General features: G+C 39.4%; 1 protein-coding gene and 1 long non-coding RNA gene across 5 annotated transcripts in view; both read left to right on the forward strand.

Moving 5' to 3' along the window:
* LOC134675412 (epidermal growth factor receptor kinase substrate 8-like protein 1) overlaps nt 1-17,512 on the forward strand; it is a 35,870-nt gene extending 18,358 nt beyond the window's left edge. For 2 of the 4 annotated variants that reach the window (XM_063533642.1, XM_063533645.1), the window contains 7 exons: nt 616-740; nt 8,451-8,588; nt 9,245-9,320; nt 12,126-12,206; nt 15,470-15,603; nt 16,176-16,364; nt 17,378-17,512. In XM_063533642.1, the coding sequence (XP_063389712.1) occupies nt 616-740; nt 8,451-8,588; nt 9,245-9,320; nt 12,126-12,206; nt 15,470-15,603; nt 16,176-16,364; nt 17,378-17,449 (815 nt within the window). In that variant the 3' untranslated portion in view covers nt 17,450-17,512. Of the gene's footprint in view, nt 1-615; nt 741-8,450; nt 8,589-9,244; nt 9,321-12,125; nt 12,207-15,469; nt 15,604-16,175; nt 16,402-17,377 lie in introns of all 4 variants that reach the window. The other 2 variants (XM_063533643.1, XM_063533644.1) reach the window with 2 other exon arrangements.
* Nucleotides 17,513-18,685: 1,173 nt separating this feature from the next.
* Nucleotides 18,686-23,858, forward strand: LOC134675609 (uncharacterized). The gene is made up of 3 exons (XR_010099778.1): nt 18,686-18,872; nt 20,304-23,071; nt 23,732-23,858. It is a non-coding gene; the product is annotated as an uncharacterized LOC134675609 (long non-coding RNA).
* Nucleotides 23,859-23,929: the final 71 nt, after the last annotated feature.

Raw genomic sequence — 23,929 nt, forward strand, 5'->3', positions numbered from 1 at the left:
GACCTGATCTAGCCAATGTGCCAGTATACTACAATGAAATCTGCTCGCAATCACCTTCAGTATGCCATTTGGCCTAGCTCGGACGCGTCCCATTAGCGATGAGATCTTTTTCCGCATGATTTCATGGAACCCGCCCGTATACGTTTCGGCAAACATCTTCGACGCACTGCACCATCTATAGGTTACGTCACACAGGCGCGTTTTCCGGGCGGCGCGTGAGCGTTTTATATGTAAGAGCGGCGCGCCCCGCTCTCGTCCCGCCCGGAAAACGCGCCTGTGTGACGGAACCTTATAAGGCAATCCCAGCATTCTAAGGCATAATAAAGTACAGACACAGTACTTCGCTCAGACATAGAAAGGTAGAGTTTCACTCTTTGTTCTCTACCGACCTGTGTGGAGTATGTGTACAAACGCAGTAGATAAACGCTTTGAAAGAGCTTGAGGATAGTCTACTCCACATTGACCTTAAGCTTATAGTATTTACTCCATACATAGAAAATAACGCTGGCACTGAATGTGTTTATTAATTATGAACCTCACCTCCATCTTTTCTCCTAGCCATGGATTCTTTTCCGTCAGCTCACTAATATACAGATCAATAATCTTAACGTACAGATGACCTGGGCGAGGCGTGGGCTCGGGGCGTGGCGGCCCGCGGCGGTCGTGTCGTGCGCGTCACGTACCCGCGTACCGCCAACAACGACAAGGAACTCAGTGTCGTCAGAGGAGAATACCTAGAGGTACGTTTTAAATTATGTGTTATCGGCAACTACAGAGCCCCTACCCATACAACCATTTCCAGTCGCCGTTACGACACGGTGTAGACACATCTTGTGTCGACACCGTCTGTTTCGGTCACAATTCCAGTCGCAGAGTCGTCGCCGTGTCGACACAGTTACCAGAAATGGGGAAGGGTCGACACATGACACAAAGTGACATAAAGTGTGGTCGCCGTGTGCACACATTGTTTCGGGTTTGCGACTACTTTATGCCAAAATCATTCGTTCATTCGTTCATTTTGTTCCTGTCAAATGGAAACTGTCAGATGGAAAAATAGTTAAATAAAAATAAGTGACATTAATACGCCATCTCTAAAACGGATTACAAGACGTAATTATATATTGTTTGCATTTATATTACAATAGGACTTAAATTATTATGGGGAATTAAACTGCTCGAGTGATTTGATAAACTAAGTGTAATATAATCAACGCGCCACCACATTGTTTTAGTTTAGCCGGAAAGGAAATTGTTTACTTCTCAGTGCTTGTGTTCATAAATATATTATTTGATGCATTTTTAGTACTTCGATGCGTATACTATACTTAAATAACAGAAATAACGCTTTACATATTACGAAACTTGTTAATTATGATGTATAAATATGGTTTAAGGCTGAGAAATATTGCAGTCACAAAGTAGTCGCAAATGTTTCGACTTTGTGTCGACTCTGTGTAGACACATGACACGCGCTGTCAAAAGTAATAACAAAGTTACTGGATTTGCAAAATGGGTCCTTGTGTTCATTTGTTTTCAGATATTCTCAAAGTGTAAAAATGACGTGGTCAGAGATGGGACTTAATAGATTAACTGTTTATTCGACTAATTAATGGAATAAAAAAAGTTAATCCTCAAATTTTAATCACGATTAGTTTAGTCGACCTAACATAGATTGAAATTGAATTAATCTGAACATTAATCGAATAAATTATCGATTAAATCTCGGTTGGAAGTTGACACGGGGCCATTTTTGTACGTAAAAATAATAGAAATGTCTTGCATGCAGATGGTAGCCAAACACTTTGTCATAAAAGTCGAGATGGGTGTCTATTTATAGGTTTTAGGGAGTGCCGATTTCGAAAATGATGACCATTTTGGAATCCAAAATGGCGGCCATGCACTGTGTCATAAAAGTCGTCATGGATGTCGTTTTATACGTTTTAGGGGGCCCCAATTTTGAAAATGATGACCATTTTGGAATCCAAAATGGCGGCCATGCACTATGCCATAAAAGTCGTCAGGGGTGTCGTTTTATAGGTTTTAGGAGGCGCAGATTTCAAAAATGATGACCATTTTGGATTCCAAGATGGCGGCCATGCACTATGTCATAAAAGTCGTCATGGATGTCGTTTTATAGGTTTTACGGGGCCCCGATTTAGAAAATGATGACCATTTTGAAATCCAAAATGGCGGCCATGCACTATGTCATAAAAGTCGTCATGGGTGTCGTTTTATAGGTTTTAGGGGGCGCAGATTACGAAAACGATGACCATTTTGGATTCCAAAATGGCGGCCATGCACTATGTTATAAAAGTCGTCATGGATGTCGTTTTATAGGTTTTAGGGGGCCCCGCTTTCGAAAATGATGACCATTTTGGAATCCAGAATGGCGGCCATGCACTATGTCATGAAAGTTAACATGAGTGTCGTTTTATAGGTTTTGGGGGGCGCAGATTTCGAAAACGATAACCATTTTCGATTCCAAAATGGCGGCCATGCACTATGTCATAAAAGTCGTTTTATAGGTTTTAGGGGGCCCCGATTTAGAAAATGATGACCATTTTGAAATCCAAAATGGCAGCCATGCACTGTCATAAAAGTTGTCATGGGTGTCGTTTTATAGGTTTTGGGGGGCGCAGATTTAGAAAATGATGACCATTTTGGATTCCAAAATGGTGGCCATGCACTATGTCATAAAAGTCGTCATAGGTGTCGTTTTATAGGTATTAGGGGGCGCAGATTTCGAAAACGAAGACCATTTTGGATTCCAAGATGGCGGCCATGCACTATGTCATAAAAGTCGTCATGGATGTCGTTTTGTAGGTTTTAGGGGACGCAGATTTCGAAAATGATGGCCATTTTGGAATCCAAAATGGCGGCCACTCACTATGTCATAAAAGTTGTCATGGGTGTCGTTTGATAGGTTTTGGGGGGCGCAGATTTAGAAAATGATGACCATTTTGGATTCCAAAATGGTGGCCATGCACTATGTCATAAAAGTCATCATGGGTGTCGTTTTATAGGTATTAGGGGGCGCAGATTTCGAAAACGATGACCATTTTGGATTCCAAGATGGCGGCCATGCACTATGTCATAAAAGTCGTCATGGATGTCGTTTTGTAGGTTTTAGGGGACGCAGATTTCGAAAATGATGGCCATTTTGGAATCCAAAATGGCGGCCACGCACTATGTCATAAAAGTTGTCATGGGTGTCGTTTTATAGGTTTTAGGGAGTGCAGAATTCGAAAATGATGACCATTTTGGATTCCAAGATGTCTGCCGTGCACTTTGTCATATAAGCCGTCATAGATGTTGATTTATAGGTGTTAGGAAGAGCAGATTTCGAAAATGATGACCATGACCAACAAAACTTGTCGTTGGTGTCGTTTTATAGGTTTTGGGGGGCGCAGATTTAGAAAATGATGACCATTTTGGATTCCAAAATGGTGGCCATGCACTATGTCATAAAAGTCGTCATGGGTGTCGTTTTATAGGTATTAGGGGGCGCAGATTTCGAAAACGAAGACCATTTTGGATTCCAAGATGGCGGCCATGCACTATGTCATAAAAGTCGTCATGGATGTCGTTTTGTAGGTTTTAGGGGACGCAGAATTCGAAAATGATGGCCATTTTGGAATCCAAAATGGCGGCCACTCACTATGTCATAAAAGTTGTCATGGGTGTCGTTTTATAGGTTTTGGGGGGCGCAGATTTAGAAAATGATGACCATTTTGGATTCCAAAATGGTGGCCATGCACTATGTCATAAAAGTCATCATGGGTGTCGTTTTATAGGTATTAGGGGGCGCAGATTTCGAAAACGATGACCATTTTAGATTCCAAGATGGCGGCCATGCACTATGTCATAAAAGTCGTCATGGATGTCGTTTTGTAGGTTTTAGGGGACGCAGATTTCGAAAATGATGGCCATTTTGGAATCCAAAATGGCGGCCACGCACTATGTCATAAAAGTTGTCATGGGTGTCGTTTTATAGGTTTTAGGGAGTGCAGAATTCGAAAATGATGACCATTTTGGATTCCAAGATGTCTGCCGTGCACTTTGTCATATAAGCCGTCATAGATGTTGATTTATAGGTGTTAGGAAGAGCAGATTTCGAAAATGATGACCATGACCAACAAAACTTGTCGTTGGTGTCGTTTTATAGGTTTTGGGGGGCGCAGATTTAGAAAATGATGACCATTTTGGATTCCAAAATGGTGGCCATGCACTATGTCATAAAAGTCGTCATGGGTGTCGTTTTATAGGTATTAGGGGGCGCAGATTTCGAAAACGATGACCATTTTGGATTCCAAGATGGCGGCCATGCACTATGTCATAAAAGTCGTCATGGATGTCGTTTTGTAGGTTTTAGGGGACGCAGATTTCGAAAATGATGGCCATTTTGGAATCCAAAATGGCGGCCACGCACTATGTCATAAAAGTTGTCATGGGTGTCGTTTTATAGGTTTTAGGGAGTGCAGAATTCGAAAATGATGACCATTTTGGATTCCAAGATGTCTGCCGTGCACTTTGTCATATAAGCCGTCATAGATGTTGATTTATAGGTGTTAGGAAGAGCAGCCGGCCTAGCCAAGGTTACAATCGCTATCGCTTCGACATCGAAAAGCATTATGTCTCTCTATCACTCTTCCATATTAGCGCGACAGTGACAGTTGCGTTTCGATCGCTACGGAGCGTAAGCGATTGGCATCTTGGCTACGCGGCCTGATTTCGAAAATGATGACCATGACCAACAAAACTTGTCGTTGGTGTCGTTTTATAGGTTTTGGGGGGCGCAGATTTAGAAAATGATGACCATTTTGGATTCCAAAATGGTGGCCATGCACTATGTCATAAAAGTCGTCATGGATGTCGTTTTATAGGTATTAGGGGGCGCAGATTTCGAAAACGATGACCATTTTGGATTCCAAGATGGCGGCCATGCACTATGTCATAAAAGTCGTCATGGATGTCGTTTTGTAGGTTTTAGGGGACGCAGATTTCGAAAATGATGGCCATTTTGGAATCCAAAATTGCGGCCACGCACTATGTCATAAAAGTTGTCATGGGTGTCGTTTTATAGGTTTTAGGGGGCCCTGATTTCGAAAATGATGACCATTTTGGAATCCAAAATGGCGGCCATGCAGTATGTCATTAAAGTCGTCATGGCTGTCGTTTTATAGGTTTTAGGGAGCGCAGATTTCGAAAATAATAACTATTTGGGAATCGAAGATGGCGGCCATGCACTATGTTAAAAGTCGACATGGATGTCGTTTTGTTGGTCATGGTCAGCATTATCGAAATCTGCTCTTCCTAACACCTATAAATCAACATCTATGACGGCTTATATGACAAAGTGCACGGCAGACATCTTGGAATCCAAAATGGTCATCATTTTCGAATTCTGCACTCCCTAAAACCTATAAAACGATATCCATGACGACTTTTATGACAAAGTGCACGGCACACATCTTGGATTCCAAACTGGTCATCATTTTCGAAATCGGCACTTCCTAAAACCTATAAAACGATATTCATGACGACTTTTCTGACAAAATACGTAGCGGCCATCTTGGATTATAAAATGATCATCGTTTTCGAATTCTGCACTCCCTAAAACCTATAAATCGACATCCGTGACGACGCAAGTTATCTTTATTTTCAGATCTAACAAATTGCTACAGAATACAAAGGACAAAAAAAGAAGCGAGGAGGTAATGAAACAAGCAAACATACAGATGATTCCTCGACGCAATTGGATGCTTCTTAAATTGTGTCCAGATTTATTTGTCATAAAAGTTTTTATTTTTCACGTATTACTCTCACAAGTTCCGTGACATTTCGACCTTGTAATTTTTTAAGTAAATGGTTTTGTTTATCTGTGAGGATCTCACTAGAATAATATAATCAAGGTATGTTTATATTTGATAATTGAAATAGTAACGCAAAAAAAAATTATATTTGTGTCTTATAATCCTACCGAAGACTTTTATTTTTCCTTTTCCTTCTACACAAGTTTGGTCAAGTAATAAGAATTTAGGGCTCTCAATTTTATTTTGACTTCTACAACAGTAAAGCTACGAGGCCATGTTTGGTATCGTTTTCGTATAAATTCGCAGTACCAAATTTAGTTATGGTATCACATTGACACCATTCCAAAGTAAAAACATATAAACTTACTTTCTCTTAAACTCCTCTTCACGCTTAAACTGCTGAACAGTTTTAATTTAAATTTAGTACACATATATTTTGAGTCCCGAGACAGGACATAATAAGTTATCTCAAAAATCATCCTTCAAAGGTGTGAAATGAGGTGTAGGGGGGAATTCAGAATTGACTTCTTGAAGTTAATACTGTTTAAGTTTAGGTTTGAAGTCATGTTTTTTTTTATCATTTTTAACTAAATCAAAGATGTAGACCTTCCCAAATTTAATATAAATCGGTTCAGCGGTTATTGATTTCCCGTACAAATTTCCACGCCACTTTTCACACCTTCAAAAGATGATTTTGGTTATAAGATCTATCCTATGTCCTGTTCCGGGATGCAAACTATTTCTATACCAAATTTCAACGAAATCGGTTCAGCGGTTAAGCGTCAAGAGGAGTTTAAAAAAACCGACCAAGTGCGAGTCGGACTCGCGTATTAAGGGTTCCGTACATTAAGTCCGACTCGCGCTTGACTGCACATTTCTAATAGGTTTTCCTGTCATCTATAGGTAAAGAACTATTTTGTGTATTCAGACAGACAGACATACAGACGCACGAGTGATCCTATAAGGATTCCGTTTTATGCTTTTGAGGTACGGAACCCTAAAAAGATTTTTTTAATTTTGTGGAATGGTTTCCATGTTAAATGGATTCAGCAACCCAGATTTATACGAAAACGATACCATACACGGCCTAGCACCTTCACTGATGTAGATATATCAAGATAAAATTGAGAGCCCTAACTAAACTTTCAAGAGCGGATATCTCAAAAACTATTCAACATATCGAAAAAATTGACTGAATAAACTTGTAACAAATTAAATTAACTTTCATTTTGTATAAGTGGCCATGTCGCTAAGATGCATAGTTTCCGAGATATAATCGAAAAACCGGAAAATGGGACATTCAAAGCCCCCTCTCTTCCCCCCGCTCAAGGCCTACGGCCGGGGACTTTTGATATGTTCACCTCCTAACTTGTCCAAACCAAGTTACAGAGTCAAAAATTGTGTTCCGAGCATTTCCCTCTACAACTTTTTTGAGCATTCGTTGGCTGACCTAAGTAGCTTATTGCATTTCTTTAAAAACTTTTCTGTAAAAGGTTGACGGGTGTTGGGTGTTTATATGGTTTTGGTCGATTATTATCATTTGCATCGCCCATGATGACTTACTAGAATTACTTACGAGCACACGAGACACTAATAGTAGTTTGACAAACCTTGGTTTTCAAGAGGTATTTTATATTGACATTTGCTGTCACAAATTTGCTGTCAGATTTAGTCGCAAACCGCACGCAAAGTGCACACAAATGTGTCGACACCTTGTTACGGAAAAGTGTACACACGGCGACGACACTTTGTTTCGAAACAATTCTAGACACATTGTGTGGACTCTGTTACGACACATCTGACATTTAGTTACCACTTTGATGATTCTGCGACTGGAATGGTTATATGGGATAAAGTGTCATTCTATGGAACTTGCTAACTATGTAAACAAAAGTCACTACCTAGTAATTCATCAGTCAGAGACAATTTCAATATGGCGGTTTGTTTACATAGTTAGCAACTCATAGCAAGTTCCATAGAATGACACTTTAGTGAATATTTCATTCGATAGCGTGACGAGCGTTCGTGTTTGCGTTAAGGATGAAGGATGACTCACGTCACGTTAGACCGGGCCGTGCCCGGGCCGGAGTCTCTCGAGCTTCGTTTTCTATGGAAAGCATCCCGTGATCACGTGTCATCTGTCATAGAAAAGTAAGCTCAGGAATATGGAGTGTACTCCATATAGTGTACTCTACCTTCCATACTCCGGAAGCTCCGGCCCGGACATGACCCGGTCGGTCCGGTCTAACGTGAGTCATCCTTTGTCTATTTCTGTATGGGATTTTGAACACCGCGCCAAAGGGAACGTTTTGGAAACTCAAAATCCCATACAAAATGAGACTTAACGCAAACGCGTAGGTACGTTACACTAAGGGTACAGAACCGTATTTTAGTTATTATTTACCAATTCGTTACAATTAAATAAATAAAATAGAAATAGAAATATAAATTTATTTGCTAGAAATGCACGACAAGCTAATTGCTAATTGTCCTCGAAAGTCTCGAGACCACTTAAACCGAGGTGCTTGAAATTCTTAAATAAGGTTCTTTAATTCTTTCTTGATATAAATTAACGTACCTGCAATTTATAATGAAATCTGTATTATGAAAGAAATTAATTTAAATGTTCTTAAACAGGTGCTAGACGATTCACGCAAATGGTGGCGCGCACGCAACCGACGGGGAGTCACCGCGCACGTGCCGCACACCATCGTGGCGCCGGCGGCGGAGCCCGACCCCAACCTGTACCCCAACCCCATCTACACGCACTACCAGGTAAACACTGTACCCCAACCCCGTCTACACGCACTATCAGGTAAACACTGTACCCCAACCCCGTCTACACGCACTATCAGGTAAACACTGTGCCCCAACCCCATCTATTCTACACGCACTATCAGGTAAACACTGTACCCCAACCCCATCTACACGCACTATCAGGTAACCCACCATCATAATACCTGTTACAGACGTCCAATGCCGGACTAAGATCGACACTTCATGGAAGGATCGTCTATCAAGTACATATCTAAACGTAACAAAAATAAGGTTTTCTGTAAAGTAGATTTACGGACGATAATTTTGCGTGATAACGTCATAAGAAAATGTGGCCTTAATTGGGAATTGATAATCCCAAATGCAACATCATTGTTTTGTCATTTTTGATGAAATCATTACCAAGGAGCCTTTCTCCCGTAATACCGTTTTTCCGGTAATTCAATAAGACGCCGCGGTACGGTAATGTGATGGATTTAGAACTTAACCTTATATTATAGCCGAGGGCCACAAAACCCTCATCAGAGCGTTTACGCTCAACGCTGACGCAGAAGGGCGACTTTTGTATTATCCAAAATGGCGGTCGGCGTCAGCGTCGAAAGAGTACACTCGAGTGTGCGTTTCAACAATGTGTTAATGGTGGTTTCTTCCCGCAGGACAGCGGCGGCGTGGGGTCGGGCGGCAGCAGCCCGACGGGCGCGGCGGGCGCGGGCGCGGGCGCGGCGGGCGCGGGTAGGCGCGAGGCGCGCGAGGGCCGCGACGCCAACGCCGACTGGGTGCGCCGCGAGCGCCTCGGCAAGAAGGGCGAGTTCCGATATTTCTAGCCGAGACTGACTGCTCCTTCCTCTTTAACTAACATTTATTGATTGTCTAGATGTGTAAAGTCAAAGGCAGCCGGATACCTAATACTGATTGATCTAAGTCCCTTTAGACGGTTCAAAAACATACATTGCAATATCCATACATTGCTCACTACCGTAATGTAACGAAAATCGCATGAAAGCTCTTGAACAGTCTAAATATCCTTTGGGTACGGAACCCTAATGAGGCTTACTTTGTGATGGGCCTTGAACGGACGCTTATTGTCGCTGCGCTACCCGCCAACGCTGTGGCCTAAAAAAATCCTGAACCCGCATGGAAAAAGATAACGCTGTATCGTTAGTGGTAACTGAATTGGCCACTTTTAACAGTAGTTACCGCATAATAATAATATATTTACAGCAACATTAGCTGTCAAATTCGAAGCATGTATTTATTAGACTACCTACACATCTAGTACAATGAATAGATCTTACTTTAATAATGTATGCCTCGACCTATGCCTGTGCTAAGTTTGCGACGTGTTGTCATATTCATATGAATTAAAGCTGAGCAGTCAGAGAAAAAGATCTTTCGTGGAGGCATATTTTTGTAAACCAACAATACTTAGATTTCGATTATTTACAAACCTCTTAAAATGTCTGTCAAAAACAGGGTATTCATTTACAGGCGGTCGATATCTATAGTTATATCGATTTTTGTTAACAATCTTAAAGATCAGGCATAGGTTTTGGCTCAAAAGATTGTGCAGCGCAATAAGCGCCCCCGAACCAAAGTGGCCCGCGCTCAGACTTATTTTACGCATAATCATTATAAATAACATATCAGTAGTTTATCTATCGTCGGCTAGTAAGTATCGGAGCCCGCGTATGTGCTTCTGTCCGTGTGTGTGTGCTAATGTATGTCCTTACGATAGAGAGAAGTAGTCGCTAAAACAGAACTTCATGGCAAGCCGATTTTGCACGCGCACAAGCTTACAGCAAAACTCTTAACGAACGAACGAACCATCAGCCCTTATTTGTTTTTTGTTTGCAACTTGACGACTATTATTGTCAGATAATGAGGAAATCGGTGTGTTATGACATTACAGTTATGTCTTGAAGACCCCACCTCTTCTTATCTTTATCTATCTATATCTTACAAATATAAACTTGTGAAGATTTGAGGCACTGGATGCATAATATCACTTGGGTAGACAAAGACAATGGATTAAAGATAATTACAGGGTCTCACAATCAAATTAATTTTCACTAGGGTTTCACCTAATCTGAAATCAGAAATCACTAACGACAAATATCCTGTCAATCGTGTGTCATTTGACGCATTGCATTTTTCTGGAATGCATCCAGTGCCGCAAATCATGTAGTCCCAATACTTGCAGAACAGAACGAACACAAACGCTAAAAAATTAATGCGAAAACAGTAGATGCTAGTGTCGTTTGAATCGTTCTTTCTGTAAGACTGTCGTCGGCTCACATCGAAACGACACCTTGCATTAGTGCTTTTTTTGATATTGTCATGAAATTCTCACATAAAGACTTAACTGCGATGTCAATTTTGACATACCTATGAGAAGATTGCAATTTCAGTCAATATTTCTTCTTCTTCAAGCCTTTTGTAAGTTATTGGTATTGAAGCAGTTGTTTTGATGCGAGCCGGTGCGGTGCGAGTGCGTGTTTTGGTATGAAGCTTACATTTCTACAAATTAGTATACGTATCGTTAGACTATTGTTTTTATATTTCAGTCAGATTCTATAGGCAGCTATATATTTATTGTACGAGATACAAATTGTAAGGCTATAAATGTTAACTAATATATTGTCGGAGCGGCTAGCTGCTCAGTCCTTGTTTGTATACATTTTTTACATTAAATTTTTTATTGAAACTTGTGTGTGTCTATTTGTGCTTCGCTCCTTCCCTGTGCCCTTCTCTCCCTGAGGAATCTCGCGTAAAGGCATTAAACTCTTACGTTTTGTCGATTCTCATACGTTTGTACTTTGTGCTTTCATAATTGTGGCTTTACGTGGGTGCCCCGGAGCTTGGCGTTAACGCTAATAACTACAATCATATTATGGCTGCCTTCATAACGGTCATTAACACTGTTATGTAGTTTCAAATCCAAAGATTGTTTACTTATACTAAACAAAAAAGACGATCTTCATAATACTTTTACGTCACCCTAATAATGCCTGCCGATTTGTTTTAGTTATTCTAACGCCCGTTAGTCTGACAAGGTAGAAATAATTATACCGTGTACCTAAACTAAAAGATTATCTGTTACAATAACAAATGCTCAAAGTAAATTAAAGTCAGACGAAAAATCCTTTTAAATTGAATTATCAGATCTTATGATTACGCAAAAAGGAACTTTATGAGGCTCACAGAAGCTAGCAAATTTCGTGCTACAACCTTTCATAAGTTTGACCTGTAGATTCATTCAGGCAGACACAGCACATTAAGGCACAGAGATGTGTCTACTAGCGATCTAAGTGCTAGCATAGCTAAGTGTGAGATGGTGGAGAATTTCAAATAAACTCATAAGATAGCTTCCGGGTGGTGCTTGTTCTGAGACCCGTGCAAAATTCTTTTGCTACTTGTGTCTTTGCAAACTTGTGCTGTTGGTGTAACTGTGTGACTGTAATAGCGGTGAGTGTTTGTCGTCGTTGTCTTCAATGTTTTATTGGCTGGTCGCAGAGAGTACAGAAGAGTGTGTTGCAGACAAGGCGCCTCCGCCTCCGCCGCCGCCGCCGCCGCCTCCTCCGCCTCCGCCAGCGCCTGTCGCCACTGACACCATCAAGTGTGAGTAGTCTAATACTAACTGTACGAGTATGTATACTAAGTTAAATTCTACAACTCTTAATTACACAGTCTGCAAATTTCTACCACGGTTTTGTTCCGAGTAACACATCTACTACTTATCTGCTTTGCCCAACAGTTGACAGATAGATGTGGTCTTATAGCATTAAGGCCACCTTTTGTCTAAGCATCAATATCGAGGCACAGTGCCACGCCTTGTACTCAGTAACGCTAAATAATCACTAACAATACAATTAATGCACGTACTGGTTGCAATTAAAATAATTACGATAAGATATGATTAAGTGATCGATTTAAAGAGATAAGTATAGGTATACTTATGTGTGTTATTAGGTACCTATTCTTTAAACAGGTATAACATTTTGCCACCATTGTTTTTTGAGACAGAAGTAATAAATTAATACCTAATTAAGTAGGAATTTTAAAATTGATTGCACAGTTGCAATGTACGAATAGCGGTCTCGATATAAAATATTATATTATACCAGTTACGATCAGTCTCAACACTCTCAACTGTACCTACGACCAGATCCGAAAATGATTTATCTACGATATTCCTAACGTGAAAGTGACATTGGTTACCCGAATCGAGCTGCAAAAGATATATAGTTGAGATCTAAACTATTACGTATCTATTACGTAACATCTCGAACTCGCGCGTATTTAGTATTTAGTATCTTATTGTTCGAATTGGCCTGCAAGTTAGTTAACTATCAACTATACTTGGGCGATTCTCAGAGATGACATTCGGTGCCTGACTTCGGTGCCAAAATTTTTTTTTAACTTATATAATATGCGAGTTTATTTCCTAAAATCTACCCTTGATATAAAAAATATTGGTAGTGGAGGCCTCCATTAGAACCTTATAGTTTTCAAGATATTTGAGATTTAAAAAACACCGAAATCATGTGCAGGCACTGAAATCAATTTGCGTCACCGAATTCAATAATGCTGACACCAAAATCACATTTAGGTTTTATATCTCAATTATATAATTATTTTAATCATATTTTTCAATCCTATTTGTTGATAAGCGATGTAACAAGGCTAATGATCTCGAAAGCTTACATAAATTTAATAGATATAGACTCAAGATTTTAAAATAACCAAATTACGGCTTGTAAATCAACATCTCTAGAAGATATCCCACACTATATGACTGGCCTCATATAATAGGGTGATGTGTGGTCCTGAAACGAGTTTCAGACATGTCGACATTGTCGACCACAAATTCGCACATTATAATCATTTATTCATTGCATTATTATATCCATGAAGGAGAAGATGTTTGTTTCACGCAATCCGACTGCACACGCATCTAAAAAAAACTTATGTTACCTGCACCCGATAAACAATACACTCTTGAGTGGTGTTCAATGCTCATTAAATATTTAATGTACTTATAAAGCAATATGATGCAATACGGAAAACAAGTATTTTTTTAATAAAAGAGTTTAAAAGCGTGAACTCCGTCAATTTAAAACTATAATATTTGAAGTAGTCGAGTAATGCTTGAAGATCCAATTACCAATTAATTATGATCTCCAGCACCCTCAAACACTTGAGCTAAATTGTAACAAAGTTGTTGACAAAGACATAAGACATTGAGGATTGTTAAAACATTTGCTGTCTTCAATTTGTGTCTATGGCTATCCTTTAGAAATATCGATCAGTAGGTACGCTCAGTGCCTTTGAAGCGATCTCGACATTAGAATGCTATTTTATTTTTAATCCCTTGTTCTGTACATCCTGTCCCTTGGGTTCACCTTGCATAGTACTTACATACACAAGTTATTTTAAAAGAAGTGGGATCTAATTGACTATATTTATTTAACATGGCTGACATGTTTAAAGGTATCGAGGTGTAGGGCCTCCGATGATATAGAGGACAACGAACATAATTTACTTAATTGGTTGGAAAAGAATATCAAGACAGAGAAAGAAACATTGGGTCTATACCTCTGGTTTAAAAAACTACTCATAGTGAACTAGTGATTTTGTGTACCTACTACGACATAATTTACTTACAAACATAATTTTACGTTTGTACAACGTATCTTTCACTTTTTAGACATGATAAATTAGTACAACAAACTAGTTTACAAAGCAGGATTTGAATTCAGTGATCACTTTTTTGATATCGGTGGTCAAAAAATCCACCGAAACCAGGGAAATCAACACCAGCGACATCAAAATTAATCGCTTTTTAGCAATTACAGAAATAGCATGAACGATACAGAGGAGATGTAATAATGGTGGATTTACGTACTTTCAATGACTTCTTAAATCACTTACATAACGATAATTGCACTAAAACTTTCGGAGGAAATTGCACCACCGATCTCAAAAAAACATAGGACCAAACCCAGCGAAGGACGGAAAAACGTTTAAAAAATCACTTTATTGTACTGTGACTGTACCTCTACTTTATTCAACGGTTAAGGCACAACTAAAGCATACTATGTATGAGACACTGAGTTCCTGGTCTACAACTTTGAAGGAGTACTGACATGTTTTGCAAATTACACCGATATCAGTCACTAGCCCGGGACACATCGTAAATTTGGTTTTATTCAATGTGTTGAGCAAGCACATTATTGTGATATAAAGAATATGATAAGCTAACTAATACCCTATGCGTGAATACCCGTAATAACTCCGATCTAATGCCCCATCTTGAGTAATAATTTTTTGTTTCATAAAATCTGGGTGCGGGACACGCCCACCGAACATCATTTTTGGCATTTGAATTTCTTTTTCTTGTATTATATAAATAATAAATAAATAATTTGATAGTGTCCCAGACAGAATATAAGCTGAAGATCATGCCTAAATTAATTCAGATTTATTGAACAGTAAATTCAATCAATTACTGCCTCGGACACGTAAAAACGGCCCTCCTGAGAAATGCCCACTTACGGTAGACGGAAAGGCCTGTGATGATGATGATGATGATGATGTAGACGGAAAGGCCTGTGATGATGATGATACTTACTTACCTGAACCTGACTATTGACACAGAACAAATAATAGTACTAGGTACAGAAGACTCACTCTCTAACAAAACGCGTCTGTTACGATCGACAGATATGGCCTCTAGGTGGCGACAGCGCCACGCGCGGCTTATAGCTAGCTACCAAAATTGATGTGGAACGCATGTACTTTTACTACTTTTAGCTACCTGTTGCAAAGTGACGAAATCGTCGAGTTAGCCACGCCTGCTATTGATTCCACATTGATTCCAGCGACGAAGTCGGCAGTGAGCACGGCGGCCAGCGGCGGAGACTTCGCGGATGAACTGCGGGAGGTGCTGCCCCAAATCCAACAGCGGAGGAAGCTCCTCGAGTTCAAGAAGACGCCTGAAGTGTTTATCCACCAGGTAACACTGCTAACTTCATTTCAACGAACCTGTAATAATAGTTATTAAATATATCGTCTCTTGATCGAATTGAAAAAATTGTGCAAGGTAAATCCTCGGCTTAAGCCCCCATTTAGACGCCCTATGGCTTGGCTACGACACTGGCGACGGCGGCAGTGACAACCATAGGTGGGAACCAAAGGTCCGATCGCCGTGTCTCGCTCCAAATTTTGGTTATCGCTGCCGCCGTCGCAAGTTGCGCAATGTCGTGGCCGAGCCGTTAGACGCTTCATGAATTTGCATGTACCTATAATATTGAAATACTTACTTGCTTCAAAACGGTTTTCACTGCACCCACCTTGACATTTTTCTGTTTGGCCCTATGGTGGACTGGCAGAGAATTCCATAAGGCATTAAGTCCGCCTTTTGTACTTTTTTAGTGCAATAAAGTTTAGAATAAATATTTAAATAAATAATTTTCGATATTCACATATTGCTTACAGAGTACCTACAATGAATTCAGTCAATCTAATCAAAGTAACGAAATTCGCATGCAAGTTCTTGAACTGTCTTAGCATCGTATTTTCTTACAGAAATCCAACCCCGAAGAGGTTGCCGAATGGCTAGAAGCCAAAGGTTTCTCAGCGACAGCGGTGCGCGCGCTGCGCGTGCCCGGGCACGCGCTGTTCAGCACGCCGCGCGCGCAGCTCGAGCTGCTGCTGGGCCCCGACGAGGGCAAGCGCCTCTACAGCCAGATCCTGGTGCAGCGGAACGTGTCCGGGGTACGACTAGCTTTACCACGACAATCTGCCTGTTAATGTAATTCTGGGTTCTTTTATGAAATCCTTGCTAATAATATTATAAATACCTACGACAGTACCTAACTGTTTCAACTGTCTGTCTATCTGTTTATTCTTTACGCTTAAACCGATATCTAATACTAAACTAGAGCAGTAGAGGGCGTGCACCCAGTAGATGGTCAGATGTGGTACAAAATATTACCCAGACTTCGCTCCAGACAACAATGCAGATGGCCGAAGATCGAGAGGCCTGGAGAGCAGTGGTAGGAAGAGTAACCCATGGGAGTCACGTCCCTCAGACATGAGGTCACGACTACGGAGAATACTAAACTTGAAAAAAAAGAGGGGTGATTTATGAATTTCGATCACTCGATTTCGTCACTCGCAAATCGGTGGAAAACGGTGAAATGATAATTTTTGCGATAGAAATTTGCAATCAAATGGTATTGACCACTCGTTTTGACCTCTATCAGTAGAATTTAAATGCCTGATAGTGGAGATATTATTGAACGAAATACCTACACGAAATCGAGCGGTCGAAGTTCAATCGGACCCCATCAGTGTTAAATCTTGTACAGTTAGCATCAAACGTAATAGCCGATCAGACTAATAGGTACGCGTCAAAAGTATCTACCATTCTCCAATAGCTTAAAAAAAGATATATGTTTACCTAGGTATCTATCTACAGTCAAAAATTTTAATTTCGGATACATTTATTTGTACCTTGTCACAGTGACAATATTATGAGGTCTCTAGCGACTTTCATATTGATTGCCACTGTGACAAGGTACGAAAAATCTTCTACCGTACCTTAGTAGAAAGTCTATTGTGCCGTGACAGATACTTTTGAACGCGAACTGTGGAGAATTATTCCATTAATCCGTTACTATTAATGCTGACTTAGTGTGTGTTGTGTGACTTTTGGAGTTGTTTCTAATAACACAGCACCTACTTTGCTAAAGTTATTTTAAAATTTTGAATATTTTATCTTACAGTATAAGACGACGTCAGCGTCAGAGCTGCAGAGCATCCTACGCAAGGTCCGCGAGAAGGTGGAGGTCTCCTGAGACCCCCTCCGGCCACCAGACCTCTTGCGACCACTGGAGACCCCATCCGTCTCATAAAGATCCCTTCACCACCGCGGGAGTTGGCTTTCTGGGCGCCTAGACAAATGAAAATCTTTTTATCCACTATCGCCAATAGATAAGTTACACTAACTACATATCGGGATGGCAGAAAAGAAAAGATACAACATCATTTCCATTTAAGTATAAAGCGTAGGTATGTTTGCGTTTGCTGCACCACTCAAACGAGTATCACTTAAGCTCCGGTTTTCTTGGGATAGCGGTGCCGTCATACAGCGACCGTCTCCATACAAAATATTACGATATCCATATTTAGCCGTATTATTTTGTATGGAGATGGCCGCTATATGACGACACCGCTATCCTAGGTAAACCGATCTTTAGTAGCTAGGCACCTCAGGTCATCTCTTGACACCCCGCTGTTCCCGAATATTTGGGAATAGCAATTTATACAAGTTATTATAAATTATATTGATAACTAAAGGCAATAAATACATGATGTTATTTTATAATTACGATGTTGTTTTTATCTGTCCCCACGGAACTGATAACAGTGCAGAGATGATAAGGCGCTCGCTAGATTAGTTCTCAACGAGTTGAGTCATGATGAATCTGTTCAATTTTGTAAGTACTTAGTAACTAATTTTTTTTTTTGACAAACCATGACCCAGAACGGGGGTAATTGCCCTTTTCCCTAATGGTACATGACTTTACAACAAAATAAATGATATGGATATAATAATTCAGCATACCGACCCTCTTGATCCTCTGCTGGGCACATAGGCCTCCTCTCAAGCGCGAGAGGGTCAGGGCTATAGTCACCACGCTGGCCCAATGCGGGTCGAGGACTTCACATACACCTGTGAATTCTTTCGCCGATGTACGCAGTGTAATATCACGATATTTTCCTTCACCGAAAACCTAGTGGTCAATATCAAATGATATTCCGTACATAAATTACAAAAAACTCATTGGTACGAGCCAGGATTTGAACCCGCGGCCTGCTGCGGCGTGAAAGTCAGACGTCAGATGCACTCGGCCGCCACGCTTCCCTAAACCGCCTACATAACTGTCGGAAGAGCACTGATTACATCCTACAACCGCACTCTCTACCAGGATACCAGAAAGTTAAAGCATAATTTAAGGAAAACCAACAGATTTTTAAGAAATTTCCTTAAACTGCAATTACAAGTAGAGAAGAAATAAACAGAAAACAATAGTATAAAATTGTATATTCATTTAAAATAAAACAACAATAGTCGTCAAATACGCACACCGCGTAGCTGCACTCTACTAAATATTTTATAAAACAAATATCTAACAAAATATTATCTGTAAAATAAGTAATATTATACGTCTGAGGATTCACTTACAAACTAAATACAATAACAACTTGTATATTAGGGTGGAGCGCGCTTGTATGGAAAAAAATTTTTTTTCGTAGATTCAATTCTAATAGTGCGGAAAAGTTGTCTTATGGTGAGAGTATATTGTGTGATTTTTTATATTTTTTTATGACGTCATCTTGTGCCTCCGCATCGCCTTCAAAATATTTAAAGAAGTGGAAAAACGTGACACGTGTGTAACCATCAAAAATGATATAAAGCTTTATTTCCTGCCTAAATATTTAATTATACAGTTATTGTAAGCACCTAAGTAAACAAATATTTATTTAAAATATAAGTACCAATTTATAAAAAAAAATTATTGCTTGATGAAATGGGCCTTGAAAATCCATACGGGCAGCATCAACATCGCTTAAGTGAATATAACCGAAATAAAAAAATAAAACATGATGTGTATGTATTGATTATTGTATATCATAAAAATATGTTTTCCTTCTTCGATATTATCCATTTTCCAGTTAAATAAACCATAATAAATGGTTTCAAATACCTAAGAAGAAACCACGAACACTACCTGAGTGCAAGCAACTTTTACTCTCATACGTATGTCTTAAATATTGTTTTCCTTTGTTTTTAAAAGGTTATTATTTTAGATAAATATGTAGATTGGAATACATTTACGTGTTAAAAGAGTTTTTTCTTTTATTTTGACTTCATAAAAAGTATTGCAATATATTTGAAGACTACACTCTTCTCACCGTATAACCCACTTCAGGACGACAAGTTATTAAACGTGATTAATTACAATAAAAGTATATACAACGACAAACTAAGTGTCTTCTGAAACAAAAATAATCAACTTTGATAAATAATTCAGAAAAATAATATTTAAAAAAATATAATTGTGTATTTATAATATTATAATCAATATTTAAGGCCAAAGCGGTATGTATCCCTCCTCCGCTTAATCATCAGATAGAAAACTGGAATTCACAGGAAATTTCGTCAAATTGGTATTGATATTTTGCAATAGCATGGATTCACTTTCATCGCTGATATAATGAAGACATAAAACATACATTTTTACCTCTACTGGGTCAATTTGACTATATTTCAAATATACGTCATTGAAGTGAATACGGCCCATATTTGACTACTGGTATAATCAATAATTACTATAGAAGTGAATGCCTGAGAGAACTTTTTATTCACCTAAAATAATAACTTTAAATAAAAAAGAATAACTAATAAGTAAAAAAACTAAATTTGTCATTTTAAATCCAAATAATCCTTAAACAAAGTTGGTGCTATATACAGGATAAACATTTTTCATACAAAAGTTCATTGACCTTGCGGAGGCACTTACTCCCTTTTGATAGTAAAGTCGTCATAATAACTTCTTACCTTAAACCCTAAAGGCAAATTTTTGTCACTATTAGAAAACCAAAATCCAAAAAAAATAATTTCGCTCCACCCTATTGTATATCAAGGGAGATATCTCACTTATTCATTAATTAAATTATTTAACAATAATTATATTTAAGCCCGTCCCTGGTTATCCCAAAACAATAAATTATGAGCAAGTCAGGGCCATAACCGCGAAAATCGAAGTTCGCAAATTGCGGGCATCTTTGTCAATCTAATCACGCCTTCATTGGAGTAAAAGAGATAGATCCCGGCAATTTGCGAATTTCTGTTTTCGTGGTAGGCCCTCAGGCTTGCGTACCCTGCAGTTGAAGTATAGACGATAGAATAATATAAGAGGCATAAAGTAGTGCATTATATCTGTTGACAGCTAAAAAAGATGGCGCTGTCCCGCCTGGCTCCTGTTTCACCACGCTGACAATTGCCACCTGACATTGACAATTCACCGTACATTGCTGGTTTAACAAGTAAACACTGATGACAATATTATACACCGTCGTTACTTTTACCGATCCAGAAATGTGGAGGAAATTGTCAGTGTCAGCAGCACCATCTTTACCATAAGGGCAAAGGGAGCCCGTGCCCAGGGGACAGACAGTAACAGTATATTTGATTACCCATAATAAATAGAAGATCATAGTAGGAAAATGTTAGTTTAATTAATAGCTTTCTTTACTTTCCAAAAGGGCCCCAAATTCTTATGTGCCCAGGGGCCCCTGTATAGTGTGAAACGGCAATGAGTGTCAGGTGTCAATTGTCAAGTTAGTGAAATAAGCGCCTGGCATCATAATATAACGCATACGTATTTATAGAAAATGCCCATTGAAGAAACACATGCAATAACATTTGGCCATTCTGTAACCAGTAAAGGTTACGTCACACAGGCGCGTTTTCCGGGCGGCGCGTGAGCGTTTTATATGTAAAAGCGGCGCGCCCCGCTCTCGTCCCGCGCGGAAAACGCGTCTGTGTGACGGAACCTTAAACGTAGGCGTACAATTTGTTATACTACTTTGTGCGTCTTATTATTCTAGTCTATGTTACCGGCTTGGTGCATGTTGTCATCATGATACAATTTTACTTCACAACTTGTATAGGGGGCATAGCCAATATGACCATCGTTTGCGCTACGACAATGTAATGCTTTTCTGTCTCTCTACCACTCTTCCCTATTAGGCTATTAGTGCGATAGAGACATAACGTTTCGTTTCTCTGCGAACGATGGTCATCTTGGCTACACCCCTGAGATGATGTCTAAAGCACCAAGCTAAAATAAAAACATAAATAACAGAGCTTTAAATAGTATAGCCAGCCATAAAGATTTAACTTTAGTATTTTGTATAAAGTGGAAATACAAAGTTGTTGTTTTATGCTTACTATACCTACTCTTTTACAGCCACCAACAGTCATAATTACACAAAATAACATCTTAGGTATATCTATCGATCAGTAGGTATATATGAGTGAATTGCAAAAAAAATGTACGTAATTAATTACGCGCAATTAAGAAGCTGTGATTAGTCTAAACTTAATTAATTCATTTGTGTTACGAAAATTAACTATGTAAATTGTATTATATTGTACTTAATTCATACACATATAAGCGTATCAGTGGCGGCGTGTCCATAAAAGCCGATTCCCACCGGCTTGCCTGTTTTTGGACGTTTGAGCAGAGTTGTAAAGGAAATATGTAAGCCAAATTAGCCCCGGCTTGCCTATGGATATGTTTGACGCGCCGCTACTGAAGTGTATAGCATACGCTAACACACTTTCATGCATCTAACTTAAATAGAAATGTCTTAACTGTCGTAACACAATGGAATCAATTAACTTTAGACTAATTACAGGTGCTTAACTATGTAAGTTTTTCTTTGCGATTCACTCTTATATTTTACATGCAAAGCTCGGGGAGGTTGTGTGGGCGAATAGTGCTGCCAAGTAATTCCTCGAAGCTCGTGCTCATGTCTCATGTAGTGTCTTTATGTAGATATGTCTGTTGGTCGCTGTCAGCAATTGAGCTATTAGAATGTATGTGTCAGTAACCTAAAGTAATCCTAATGAGTATGGCACAACGCTGTAACAACTATACAAAATATACACAGAATAAAACAAATATTTGAAACAAGACACATTTGGTATGTCTCTACTGATACATCCCAATCCAAGCTATTATATACCTTGGACTACTAGAATCTGACAAATGGTTCAAGAATGTTAAATTCACAAAATGCACGATTAAAAAGCTTGTGACAAGAGTTTTATTACTTGGGCCAAGATTAAGCATATCGAATCAAAACTAACCTTTTTTATTTGATAATTTGTTATTTGATACAAGAAACTACTTCTTGGCTCAAGATAATATAAGACATATTTCTTGGACGAAGACATTTTTCGAGTTTCCTTAATATCATAGCATGTCTTGGTTCAAAAATTTGTTTTATCTGTGTATGAGCACACTCTCACACTATATCTAAAAGTCAAGTTCCACCGCGGGCCTGTACCCTATGGAAACGTATGAAACGTGTCACACACACACGCACACTCGACCCGCGAGCGATCACACAATATCACAATCATCTTGTTACTAAAACTAAAGTATTCCGGAGTACAATTACAAGCTATTGATAGAAACGAGTATGAAATGCTTCAAGCACAGACTTAAATATTTAAGTCTGTGGCTTCAACCCCGCATTGCTACAGGAATGCTGCCTCACCATAACAACCGTAGCATTTGAAAACTCATTCAATCGTTTTCTGTATTTTAGCGCAACTAGTTCCAAGTTCAAATCACGGTCCTAACATAGTACATTTATTTTCTAGATTTTTCTGTAAAGACGTATCCGTAAGTTAAGTTTACGCATAAGAGCGCCCTAACAGCAACATATAATTTTTAGATAAACATAATATCGTGGACCGTGGTAAGTCAGTCGCAAAAAAATCTAGAAAAGACCAAGTACCTACAGGAAATCTAGTTAGAATATGAGCCACAAGGAAGCCCCTGGAACGCATTATTTGTATCTTACTTTAAAGTTAGGAAAGAAGAAGGTAATCACTCTCATTACTCTTTCCATTGACATCCTTTGACAGATTCATTATAATGTCTGGAGATATAATGCCGCCGTTGGATGCGGCTCGCTATTTGACATATTACAGTCGCCATCAGATATATCAGAGCGGCCGCGGTGCTCAAAAATGTCTGAACACGCACTCTAACGCCTTGACAATAGAGGCGTGTTCAGATATTCGTGAGCGCCATGGCTGCTGGGATATATCTGATGGCGACTGTACCTACTCGTACGCCATAGAAATTAGGTAAAATGCCGATTCCAATTGATCTTAATAAATATTGAAAAAAAAAAATTACGTTGTGCTTTCCGGGGGCTAGAACCTTTGTCACCGGTTGACACCGTACGCAGCGTACTTACAACGTCATGACTCAAAGAAAGTAGTTATCTACCCATAGACACTTTCTGTTTACAACGTACGTCAACCGAAGACCGAGGCCCAAGTTTCAGTCTCGCATCGCGCTTGGCTCCTATCCAAGATGGCGGCCGGCGCATCGGGATAACTGCCGAACGCCGCTCCGAACCAAAACAAAACCGAGATCACAACTCTATCTCACTTGTGCCATGGCCACGTAAGCGTGAAAGAGATAGTATACGACCTGGTCGTCAGTTTGGTTTGTGGGTATAGT

This window comes from Cydia fagiglandana, chromosome 22 (assembly GCF_963556715.1).
Source record: "Cydia fagiglandana chromosome 22, ilCydFagi1.1, whole genome shotgun sequence".
Classification (NCBI taxonomy): Eukaryota; Metazoa; Arthropoda; class Insecta; order Lepidoptera; family Tortricidae; genus Cydia; species Cydia fagiglandana.